The following is a 13,142-nucleotide window of genomic DNA, read 5'->3' on the forward strand; positions in this document are numbered from 1 at the left end:
TTCTGTTGCCAGGAAAACATCCAGTCCTTTGGTGCTATGGAGTGAGGGAATTACCATAGATGCTTTGTAGCTTAAAGTTGAAAACGAAAGTGGTGAGTTTTTTTTTTTTCTGATTTACTATGACATGGTACAGGCTGGAATAATGCACTTGTATTTTGTAAGACTAGACCTACAGAGAAAATGGAAGGTATCACTGAAAGAAAATGTAGGAATCAGTGATGACACTATGATCACTGTAGTGAAAAGACCCAGAACTATGCTAGCAACATGCTAGCAACTTCAGCCTTGACTTTTCAGTGAAGATGCATCTTTGCTTTTGTTTAGGGACCTCATGGCCATCCTTTTCCAATTCCTGATGTCCATGTAGGATGGATACTGATTCCTTCTGTACTGCTCCAGATGTTCCTTAACTGAGTGGTCCTGACAGTTGACCTGTTCACTGGTTAGAGTTTTTGGACACAGGTGTGCTGTTTATGGATAATTGGTATGCTTTAAAGTTCCCAGAAAATCTCAATGCTTCTGCAATATGTGTCAAAAAGCTGAACCTGTGATGGCATTAAGTTGCTTCATTAACCCTTCCAAACTTGCCATTTGTTCACTCAAGTCATCCTGTTCATATACCTAAAAAGAAAATGAGAACAGAGTTTTGGGGTTATTTGCATCACTTATTATTCTTGAGTTTGACATGAGAACCTATAGTTGGAACTGTTCTCAGAGTATTTTAATTGGATGAACTTATGATAGAGAATGAGATAGTAATAAAAGACTGGATACTACTGACTCTATATCTTTAATAGGGAAATAGCTTCACAGTTAAAAATTTTTAATTTAAATAATATTCTACTAGTTAGGAGAAAGAGAAGGGGAGAACAGAGAACAGGATGGGAGAGTTGGGCATGAGGGAACAGGCAGATTGAGACAGGGAAAGAATAGAGAAGAACAAGAAGAGAGATACCATAATAGATGGAGCCATTATATATTTAAGGAGAAATCTGGCACTAGGTAAATGCCCAGAGATTCACAAGGATGAACCCAACTAACAATCTAAGTAATAGTAGAGAGGTTACCTTTAATGCCCTTCCATGATAATGAGATTAATCACTACCTTATATGCCATCCTAAAACCTTCATCTAGTTGCTGATGGAAGCAGAAGCAGACACCCACAGCTAAACACTAGCTGAAATTCTGAAATCCAGTTGCATAGAGGGATACTTTTTCTCAGTCTAGACACATGGGGGAGGGCCTAGGCCATGCCCCAAATGATATGACAGACTTTGAAGATTCCCCATGGAAAGCCTCACCTTCCCTGGTGAGCACAAAGGGGATGGGCTGGGGTTTGGTGGGGGAGATAGGAGAGGATAGGAGGGTGAGGGAACTGGGATTGAAATATAAAACAACCTTGTTTCTGATTTAAATTAAAAATAAATAAATAAATAAATCATATTCTACTGATTGTTACCTTTGTGGTAAAGAACAAGTTACTAGATTTCTTTAATGTATAGATTTCCTTTTCTACAAAATGATAATGACGTCTATCTCATAGTTTATTCTCAGCATCCTTTGACATTCTTCCTGCATGTCATGGTGTCTATCATGTGATTCATTTTAAATACATTAGTTCCTTTACATTTTGATAGGCTATCTACAAATAGGCATCCCAAGATAAACATCACAAGTTCTTTCATATTTGTAATATGCTTGAAGGTCTCTTGACTGATGAGAAATATGTGGATCGTGACTTCAGCTTGTGAATAGAAACAAAGTTTATGCACAAAGCCAGAGTGTTTTGCATGGATGTGAAGGAACTCTTGCAGCATGATATGAATACTGTAGAGTCTGACCTGCATAGCTATTAGCAAATGCAATGCCTCTCATTCACTGTGAGTCACTTGTATATTTCCTAGTTCCAGGATTTATACTTATCCAATGTCCTCAGTTACTGGCCTTAGAACTTTTGACTTCATATGGAGATGGTTTAAATATTTATATACTTACTATTTTTATCAGTCTTTTTATTTGACAAATGGGACTAGCAAGCTTGCTTTTAAGGGCTGCTTACTGATAAGTAGTCAGTAAATAGTAACTCACATTTTTTCCTTTTTTAAATGTAGTTTTTTGTTTTTGTTTTTGTTTGTTTTTTTAGATAATACGGATACAATATTCTGAATTAGTCTCAACTATTCCTTGCAATTACTTATATAGTTGAAACAATGATCTGAATCGTTGTTTGTATTCTGTGTAGCCAAGAAACATTACTTATTACCATAGTCAGAGAGCCCTTCTCATCCTATAAGCAAGTGTCCACCATCCCCAGAGACTCAGGAAAACTTGTACTACAAGATTCTCATAAAGCCTTATCATCCACGGAAGAATGTTCTAGACAAATGGGTACATGGTATTAACTAATGATCTTTTTGGAATGGCCATATACCATTCAAAGCTGAGTAGGGATTGAAAAGTAGCCCTGTTGGTCCAACATACTGTTGTATAAAAAATAAAGTTGAAGTGAGATGATTACTTGATCAATCATTTCCTGCTTCCTCTTATGGTCTTGAATTCCCATCTGCCTCTTTCTTTTCAGAGATAGGATTAAAGGTATGTGACACCACACCTGGTCCTTGGTTACCTATTCTGAAATATTCTGTTTTTTGTTGTCTGGGTTATGTATCTTAATTTAACTACTGATTCATGAAATATAGTTTTTCATATATAAGGCATGCATCTAATTATGAATGCATAATGTGAAAACAAATTGAAAAAATACTGTACTAACAGTTGTTTCATATTTATCAAGTATTAATATAAACTTGGAAAATACTAGATTAAATAAAAGACAGCATTAAATTACATTTTATCAAATTTTATGCTTTTAATATGGATACTAGAAAATTTAAAATTTTTCAGGGGAGTCACATTATTATTTTATAGGAAACTATTCATTTAAATTTGCCCAATTTCTGGTTTTCCTCTCATTTTACATATGGGCACAAATCAAGTGACTAGATACACATTGATATATAGTTGTATTCTGAATAGCTTTGAATACTATATCCTTTGCTTTCACTATTTTCAGTCAACTTTAAGTATAAAACAGGCCATTTGACATCAGAGTTAGAAATTCTAATATAAGAAAGATTTTTGTTAATTTAGTATATTGATCTAATTTTACATATGGGCACAAATCAAGTGACTAGATACACATTGATATATAGTTGTATTCTGAATACAGAGTAGTACGGGCCTTCATTTGTGATCTTTTAGGCATATTAATCATATAATATCCTTCTGACACACATTCAGACAAAAATATACATTATTGATTTCCTTGGTTGCTATGTGGTTATATTATTTTATGGTTCATAGTGTTTAATATTTTTAAAAGTCATGGAAAATATTTGTTATTCAAATGAAATAATGTTTTCATTTTGACAATCAAATTTCTGATGAAAGTTATTTTACCCAAAGAAATTGGTAGTTGCATGACTTATTAGGGACTGATTACACTTGCTGCTTTCATCTCTGGATATTATTGAAGATTTATCATTGTAACATTTGTAAACTTGGTGTAAGTCTCAGTTTGTGCATGAGGGAACAGAAACTAGTTGACAGTGGCAAATTTTCTTTTCACAGTCTGTGCTTGAGCAAAATATTTAATAAGATAGTAATCTAATCTTTTTCTAAGGTTTTCCCCTTACCATTTCATGGTAGTCAAGGTATCTTATATGTTAATTCTATAAATTTCTTTGAAATGTTTCCTCTTGAAAACTGCTCAGAAGTACACTAGCATTCCAAACAGCCAACTTTAGGTAGCTTGACTACAATCTCTTTCATAAATCTGTTTGATAGAAAATTTTTTACTTTTCCTCTCAAAATTTTTATTTCTCTGTAAGGAGTAAGGATTTTCTGCCCGCTGCTGGTCTTGTCCTGCCACCGCGACAGCCCCAAATAATGCACTGAGACTCTGTATGTGATATAATGCTTTTGGCCAGTTACTTGTTTCTTATCAGCTAGCTCTGTCTTAAGTATTAACACATTTCTGTTAATCTATGTATTTCCACGTGGTCTTACCAGAGAGCCGGCTGGCATCCTGCTCTCTCCAGACTCTCCATCTTGACCCCCTCCTTACTCTTCCTCTTTCCTCCTTGTCTCCTAGTCCCTCCTATCTTCCTTTCCTATTGGTCAACAGTGCTTTATTCATTAACCAGTATGAGAAACATACAGAATGTCATCTCTTATCATTTCCCCTTTATCATTAATTTTTCTAAATTAATCATATTTGACTTCTCCTCTTAGAACAGAAAATTTCTTTTCCTTAAATAATGAGACTTTCTTTGTATTTTCTAAATGTGGTTTTAATTCGCTTAGGTATATATCTTTTTTTTTTTCCTGTAAAGCTTTTATTATCTCATTCGAGTGTAGGCAAGGTATAAACACAGTGTCTGATGTGATAATGAGTGCTAACTGCTTTAGCCCACATTGTATCACATGACTCTGAACATAGGCTCTTACACTGGCTGGATCCTCTGTTGGCTTGTGAGTCTCCTCAGACACTTCAGGGGCTGTTGGCACAGACACAGGAAGCAAAGGGGACCTTGCCTTTCCAGCCAGCCCAAGAGAGGCTGTTTTCACATGAGTCTTGGGCAGAGTAGGTCCTGGAATAGAAAACACACAGTGATAAATATAATGTATAGGACATTCAAAGATTAGGTAGTGGTGATATACACCTTTAATCCCAGCAGCCAGAAGCTAGGAAGTAGTGGTACACAATTCTTAATCCTAGGACTCAGGATTAAGAGAGAGATGGATTACTTTGAGTTCAGGGTTGCCCAGATCTACACAAGAATGAATCAGTCTAAATGAGAATTATAGCTTACACCTTCAATCTCCATATTAGTGGAAGCAAGGTCTCAGTAAAGGTATTCATTCTCTAGCCACGCTGAGGAGAGGCAATAGTCTGAGGCTTGGTGAGAGCTTGTGGAGACAGGATGAGCCTTTTCAGTCTGAGGTGGAGGTAAGAAGCTAGAGGCCTGCTGCTTTGCTTTTCTGATATTCAGTTTGAAGTTTGAACCCGAATATCAGTCTCTGGGATATTTATTTTTAGTGTTACATTTATATATTTAGGGTAACCTTTCACAAGTATGAGCACACATGTATACACACACACACACACAAATAGAAAAACACACACATCAATCAATGGGGGCATGTAGGGAGGGGTTGTAGGGATAGAGGGGAAAGGAAAAAATGATATAATATTATAATCTCAAAAACCAAACAAATTTAAAATAACTTAAAAGGAAGGTATAAAAGCTTGCCTTAATTCTCTTCTGCCACATGTAATCTCACTTTAGTTCTTCATTCTACTGATCTTAGTGGGGGTACTACAGTCTTTGAAACCAACTCCTATTTTAATAAACATACCAGGTTTAATGTATTAATTGGGTTAATACATCTGTGAGAAGAAAAAAGTGTCATTTGTTTATTTGGAACAATGTACTCTAATAAATCATTAATATGCTAAAAGCTAGACACTGCAAAGTGTAAATTTGAATAGGAATATATACTCCTCTGTCCTGATGACCTAATGTGTATTTCCTTCTCAACATATTTTATTAGTAAACCCCAGGAATCTAAGTATGTAACTAGTCACAGAAATCCTGCATATTCTGTGATCATTGGTTATGCAAACTCTTGAATTTCTGAACCTATCCTGGCTTGTTTATCTGCAGAATGGTAATATCAAAAGTGATTTCTAAGTATTAAATGAGATTACACATTTAAAGTAGTCGAAGGCAAGAAAGATGGCTCACTCAATAAAGTTCTTTCATTTGAACATCAGTTCCCAAGTCTGAGCTCCAGACACATGTAAACACCATGGCTGACTGAGCATGTACTTGTAAATCCAATGCTGCAGAGGCAGAGTCAGGTAGATCTCTGGGGCCCACTGAACCACTAGCTTCCTTAGTAAGCAAGCTTCAGGTCAGTAAGAAAGCCTCTTTCAAAATAGAAAAGATGGACTATGTCTGATGAGTGAATCATATCTGGCATTCTCCTCTGGCCTCCACATGCATGCATACACACACACACACACACACACACACACACACACACACACACAATAAAGTAGTTAATACTAAGTTATTCAAATAGGACTACTTTTTAGTATTTAAATATTATAATAATCATAATTATTCTGAGCTCACACATAAGAATGTAAAGAATAGAGCAAAAATCTAGTAATTTCAAAGTTCCACATTTGGGCAGACAGTACCCCTAGCTTGTACCTAATTGCTCTGGACAGGAAATGAGTTTCCTAACTCATAACTTGTTTTATTTTACCCAGGTGAGATTTTTCAGGAAACCATGAAATTGAAAATGACTGAAATTCAAAGACTGTGTTTGGCTTGAGGATTGAAATTTTTCCCATGTCACTGAATGTCATAAGTGAGTTATATTGTCAATAAACTCTAGCAATGACTTCACCTATTTTTATTGAGATGGTTTTAAGATATATTCATAATGCTGTCATCATCTTTATAATTATATTTCTTCTATAATTGTCTCTAATCTTAAGTTTGTAATCTTAAGATTTAAAGAGTACTGTAAAAATAGACAACTTGAGCTGGGCATTGGTAACACACACCTTTAATCCCAGCACTCAGGAAGCAGAGGCAGGTGGATTTCTGTGAGTTTGAGGCCAGCCTGGTCTACAGATCAAGTTCCAGGACAAGCTCCAAAGAAATATAGAGAAACTCTGTCTGGAAAAAACAAACAAACAAAACAAAAATACAACTTCACGGCTGACAAAACAGCTCAAAGGAAAAATGATTGTTGTACGCGTCTCATTACTTGAGTTCCATCCCCAGAAACTATGATGCATGTTTTGGGAAGAACTAACTACAAAAAGTTGTCTCTGAATTCCAGGATCATGCTATTGTGACAGATGTACCTGCATTCACATGTACATATCAAACACACACACCAAAAACAATAATATAATAATAAATAACAATGATAATACCTTGCTAAAAAATGTAATTTGATTTAGTCATTCATAAGAAGAGGGAAGTTGTTGGGATAAACCAAATACACCATGAGAACTTCTGAATATGTGACACAGACATTTTGTGTTCAACACCTATGTTATTTTCTTTTACTACCCTTATGTTTTAATCAAATGATAGTCAAATCTCCATCCTTCCAAAGATTGTAATGTTAGTTTAGTGTGTCTTCACTGGGGGTGTGTATTATATTTATCTGTTCTCTATCCTTTTTCTTCAGCCCATACTGCATATAGGGTGTTCTTGGCATGATCTGCCTTACAAATGGAGATGGAGGCACTGAAACATTAGTTATACCCAAGTTCTCAATTGGATTTCCATGTGATCCTCATGTTTAATTTATATTGATATTCTACTTTATTTGGCTGGAGATGTAGTTAGAGTTAGATTACTTGCTTAGTGTACACAGAGCCCTGAGTTCAATACCCAGAATTATGATAAATGAATGAATGAATGAATACACACACACAAACACACAAATAAAATATGGATACTATCAACTATATTTAAATTGAGATACATATCTTGTAAAGGTATTCTCAAAGTTAAGAGCTGATAAAATAATGATGGTGTGGTAGTCCACACTACTTTTATCTAAGCAAGTTGGAGACTGAGATGAAGAAAGCATATGTTCAAAATCAGTCAGGCTATGTAGCCTACATCTATCTCAAGCAACATGTTCTCTACCCACTCTCCCCCAGACACACACAGAAAACCTACATCAAAACATGAAATGAACAAAGAAAATGAACAAACAGCCCAACCAAACTAATGACAATTCCAAAAAGAGTGTTGTTGAACTTGGGAATGAATGTCTGTTGAATTCTTGTTTTGAGTTACAGTCTCCTCTGGATTGAGTTCATTTATCCTCCTACAAAGGTTTCCAGGTTCTGGGTAAATCTGAGTTGATCTTTGTGATCTTATCACAAAGGTAGTATCCTCACCTTGCATGGGTACCTTTTATGCCTTACTATTTCAGTGGAGGAAACACACCCTAATGACTGTTCTGTCTATGGACTTATTTGTACATATTTATCTTTTTTCAATCATGACTTCCTTGATGATGAAAACAGATTTGCTTTCATTTTTAAGGTTTTCCAAATGTTTTAAAGGAACTTAAACTAAGTCTGTGAACTTTACCAAATGCACACAATGTGCTCAGTACACATTGGAAATAGGTTCTCTTTAATGTAGGTGTTTACAAAGAAAATGTAAATGTGTATCAGAGAAATGAAAGGGCATTGGCATAGCTTGTGGTGGAGGAAATGATAGCAGTGTTGGTTCTTGTTTTGTGATAGAAAACATATAAAATAAATATTCTTTTAGAATTTACCAGACTTGTTCATATGACTGTTAATATTTCTTAGTACAATTTTGACAGCTTTGTACATAGAGAAAATGTGATGATGCTTAGGCATGGTTTACCATTATCATTACAGAAATACTCTGAGGTAATTTGCCATATTAATATATTATACTATGACACAGGTGTGCCCAAAGACTACCTTAATTCAATCTTGTTTTTTTTTTAAGAAAAAGATCATTATGTTAAGTGATTTTCTCTAGTGATGAAGCAACAATTATTCATTTTTTCAGAATGTACTGAATATTGTGCAATAACAAGACACTATGAGCTTTGCACGACAGATCCCAGTAATTCTGCATCCAGACCACAGGTAGCATGGAAATCTGAATGCACCTCCTGTTCTGAAATACCATTCGCAGCATCACAAATGTTTGGAACTCTGGAAACTCAGTGGGGCCTGGATCCTATCCAGTGACCTTCTTTATTTGTTTAGCTGAAAGAAACCCAAGGTCCCTAGAAACCAAGACAATGAGGTAGTACTAATCTCCCCATCATTTATATAGGCAATGAATTTGAGCAGTCCTCCAGAGTTTATTATTGGAAGGATTTGACTGTGCAATCGGTGGCCTTTAATGTTTTTCCTTTCCATATGTTGAAGAAAGAGGTAAATATGTGTGTATAGGAGGAATTTCACAGAAGCGGTTTATTAACAACCAATTAGACAATGTTGATACCAAAACAGTTCTTTAGTAAAGAAGAAGTGATTTCCAGGAGAGCTTTTGTGCTAGGAAGCTGACTCCATTCTCCTGGGTGTGCATTAATTTTGTGCCTATGCTCAAGCTCTGTTTACACGGATTTAGCATTTTCTGCTTCAGACCACAGATACTGGAAGTTGGAAGCTGGAAGCCTGACTCCCTAAAAGCTCACCAAGTTGTGCTTTACCCTTCACTTATGTGTTTGAAGTACAATGAGAATTCTTTCTGATTTGATTTTCTACTTTGTATCTTTAGTCTTCTACCAGGCTACAAGTCAGATGCAATTCTTTACCGTGTATCTTACAACTTACCAGTCATCTTCCCCAGGGACAACATTCTGACCCTATCTTACACAGCATTGAAACCAAACATACATCTTTATATAAAATAACTAGTCTTGTGGCATATGCCATTTTGAAGTGAAAAAGTGGTGCAATCCTCTGGCATTTACATTAGTGAGTGGAGCCTGGGGACTTTGCCTAAACTGAAGACATTTCACAGAGAGCCATGATGCTCTCTCTCACCCACTGATGTACTACTGCTGACATTGAGAAAAATGTTAAAGCTCAGTCCTTTGCTCCATGGTGAGATTTCCTGGATTTCACCTGCAGATCGGGCTTTAGTATACTTCTTAAACACTGTCTGGCTTTTTTTTACATTGTCCTTGGGTTATTCACATGGAATAGTCTGCAGGGAACCTTCAGGGTACTTCTTGCAAGGTTAAATTCAAAGTCTTACTATTTGCTATGGGATGGTAGCCAAGAATCTTGCTTAGTTTACCGTTCACTCTCTGCAAAATAGGTTTCATTACAAAGATGACATAATGCTAACCGTGTAGTGTTTTGCAGATCTAGAAATGCATCTATAGGATGTACAGGTTCATCTAAAAAGTCAAAGATGGAAGATTGATCCCACAAGGTGCAAGGGCCAGCCAGGCACAAGTATAAAATTCTTTGGTGTATTATGGTCCAGTAAGACACATATGATCCCTGACAATGCTACTGTCAAAATGTTAGAATAGCCTGTACTGTAAATGTAAAAGGCATTTTGAAGATTCTTGGGATATTGTTGAACTTTCACACTCCATCTTGCCCAAGCAGGCCATCTTCTGAATAACTCGATAGAGAAAAGTGCTATATGGGATTGGAACAGGAATCCTCAAGAAGCCTTTGAACAGGCTAAAATCCTTGCAGGACAGGTTAAACAGGCATGTGCTCCACTACCATCGTGCCCTTTCCTCTGACAAGTCATCAGGAGTGCAGAAGGTTGTATCTGGGGTTATGGCAAGAGCAATGGGTTCTAATAGGGTTTTGGTATCAGTCATGGAAAGGAGCAGAAGCTCTATGCACAGCTCCAGAACAGCAACTGTGAGCATTGTATAAGAGAATCACCACAGGTGGAATCTTCAGCTGGTTCTCCCTCCATTACTGTAAAAACAGCTGAACCAGCTTACCCAACAGGGACTTAAATTTTAGACTTTCTGTCCAAACCTCTTTCCAGTTTAGCACAGAAGCAAACCTACGAAGGTGGCATGCATATTTATAGCAATGGTGTGTGGTGTCTTCAAACCTCATCACCAATGCCATGTAGGCTGCCTTAGGATCAGAGTCCTTTAATACCATTGAGCATCCCCCAATAGATAAATCAATAGCTATGCTAGATAAAGTGCTGGAGGGATATCACCCATCCCTGTAGATGCCTGGTACAGAGATGGTACTAGTAGGCACACACAAAAAAATGTAAGCTATAGAAATACAAATTATTACAGATGTCATGTGCCTGGAAGATGTAGCCAATGCACTGAGTTAGGAGCAATGTGGCTTGCAGTAACTCATTATACTTGGCTTCTGAACATCTGTATTGACAGGCTGTGTTTAGAATCCTCAGTTCATAGACATCCCAGTGGGAAAAGTAAAACTGGCAGATCCTGAGTTGGCCCCTGTGGGTACAAAACGTATGAAAAGAAATATATAATGGAGTTCAGCTTGAATCAGAACTCCTGGTAGTTTTCCATGTGGCAAACCACAGCCTATCAAATCTCCCTGGATATCAGGAAGCAGATGCTCTTTTCAAAGTATGGACCATTTCCCCTCAGCTACCCTTGGAACCTGCCTACTGGGTCTGTATAATGTCTGGCCATAGCAGAACCAATACAGTTTGGGAAATATCTAAGGCTGTTGGCATTTCTGTGAAATAGAATGCTATTTAGCATGCTACCAAAATATGTGAGGACTATTCTTTATTATGGCATCGACAAATGAAAGACCTGATTGGACATGAACATAAATCAACCTACCCCATGAGAAATTGTCAGGTAGACATAATAGAGCCTGTGCCTACCAGGGAGAGGTACCAATAGGGCTTCACCTGTGTGGATACTGTTACAGGCCTCTTACAAGCATTTCTGTGCAAGAGAGCAACATGGGAAGCAAGAGTTACACATGGGTGTCCCTGAAGAATCAATAGTGACAGGGGTGGCATTTCACTCACATTTGGATACAGAATGGGATGAAGATAATCAGGTGTGGTGACAAGTCCACCTACCTTAGCATTGTCTGATGTGGGTTAATTAAAAGGAAAAGTGGGGTGTTAAAAATAACATCTAAAGAGTCTAAACACAAAAGGTACCCCATACGCATGGGAAATGAAACTCCCAGAGGCCATTAGAAGATTGAAGGAAAATCCCAGTGTCAAAGGTGGGCTACCTCTCTATGAATTTGCTGACCAGGGAAGCCCCTGAAGGCCCAAAGGTTGTAAAGGCCACCACTGTGGTTGTATGGCATATTTAGATAGTAAGACCCTTTTTGCTAAAGACATCACATGTGCACACTTTGACTACAGGATATGGAGAAATAAGGATGGAAATTAGCTGGAAACTTCCATCTTGCTAACTGAATTTCATAGTGCCAGATGGGGAGGCATATGGGCTTCTGATGGAGAACTGACCCCAACATGCCTGCTTGGCAGTGGGGACTGTATGCTAAGATACTGACATGCCAGGCATGCTTATTGTTCCGCTATCATGGATAAGACCAACAGACTTTGGACTGTATTTAATTCCCACTCCATCAGAGGGAACTCACAACTGGTATTGTAAGCAAGAACAAAAATATGACTGGGAAGATCATAGTGCTAAATGAGAAGGAAACTTCTATGGTTTTATTAGATGGATGTTAAACTGCCCTCTAACACAAAGGCGTTTATGCCTGTAGATCACATTGTTGTCAGCATCAAGTCAAACAGTGGTGAAACTCTTTGAGAATAAGTGGTTGTTAGTGTGATGCAGTGACCTAAATTTTAGCCTTAGGTGGACATCTTTAGTCATCCTTCCTAATGCTCAGGGACCATTGCTGAAGAGGGTAGAAAGAGGAATGTAAAATGTAAGAGGAAGAGGTGGAGTGCTGCTCAGATATAGAAACATTCCATCTGGCAAGCAAGCTCTTTAAGGCAGAAGACAAACAGGTAAAAATATGTCCAGTAGTCCCTGAAATCAACAGGATTCAGCATCACCCACCAAGTAAACAATATAGAAGGCAGAGGGTCACTTTCTTTCATAGGAACCAAGCTGTAAAGAAGAAGCAGAAACCATCTGGAAGAAGTTTAGACCAACTGAGTTACATAGGAAGGACTCCCCAATCTTTTATGTACCCTGCAGGCAGTGGTGTGCTTCAGATTCCTAACTTTTGTGAGCTATCACCCATGTTGGGGTGGACTATGAGAATGCAGCTATCATTGAGTCATTTCTGCTGCTGTATGTAACTCTTCCTCCATATTCCTATCATTACCTCTAATAAAACCTATTGGTTCACCAAGTAGGACTTTGTTGGTATCAGTATTTCAGTCTGTCCTGGGTCTTGAATAGACATGAGTTACATCTCCCTAGGAAAAGTCTTGTCACAAAAGATTCTAAGTGAACTTTTAGGGAGGAGTCTTTCATGTACTAATTTATGCCATGTAATTATAGCCACATATTGATTAAATTCACATGTATTATAAATTCACATGGTAGAAATGAGGTC

General features: G+C 37.3%; 1 protein-coding gene across 1 annotated transcript in view; it reads right to left on the reverse strand.

Annotated features, from left to right (window-relative positions):
• Positions 1–273: 273 nt before the first annotated feature.
• Dcc (DCC netrin 1 receptor) overlaps positions 274–13,142 on the reverse strand; it is a 538,940-nt gene continuing 526,071 nt past the window's right edge. Inside the window, exons 27-28 of the mRNA XM_051201201.1 lie at positions 4,511–4,653; positions 274–621 (exon numbers count right to left, since the gene is read on the reverse strand). Of these exons, the coding sequence (XP_051057158.1) occupies positions 532–621; positions 4,511–4,653 (233 nt within the window). The 3' untranslated portion in view covers positions 274–531. The remainder of the gene's footprint in view (positions 622–4,510; positions 4,654–13,142) is intronic.

The sequence above is a fragment of the Phodopus roborovskii genome, unplaced genomic scaffold, assembly GCF_943737965.1.
Source record: "Phodopus roborovskii unplaced genomic scaffold, PHOROB, whole genome shotgun sequence".
Lineage (NCBI taxonomy): Eukaryota > Metazoa > Chordata > Mammalia > Rodentia > Cricetidae > Phodopus > Phodopus roborovskii.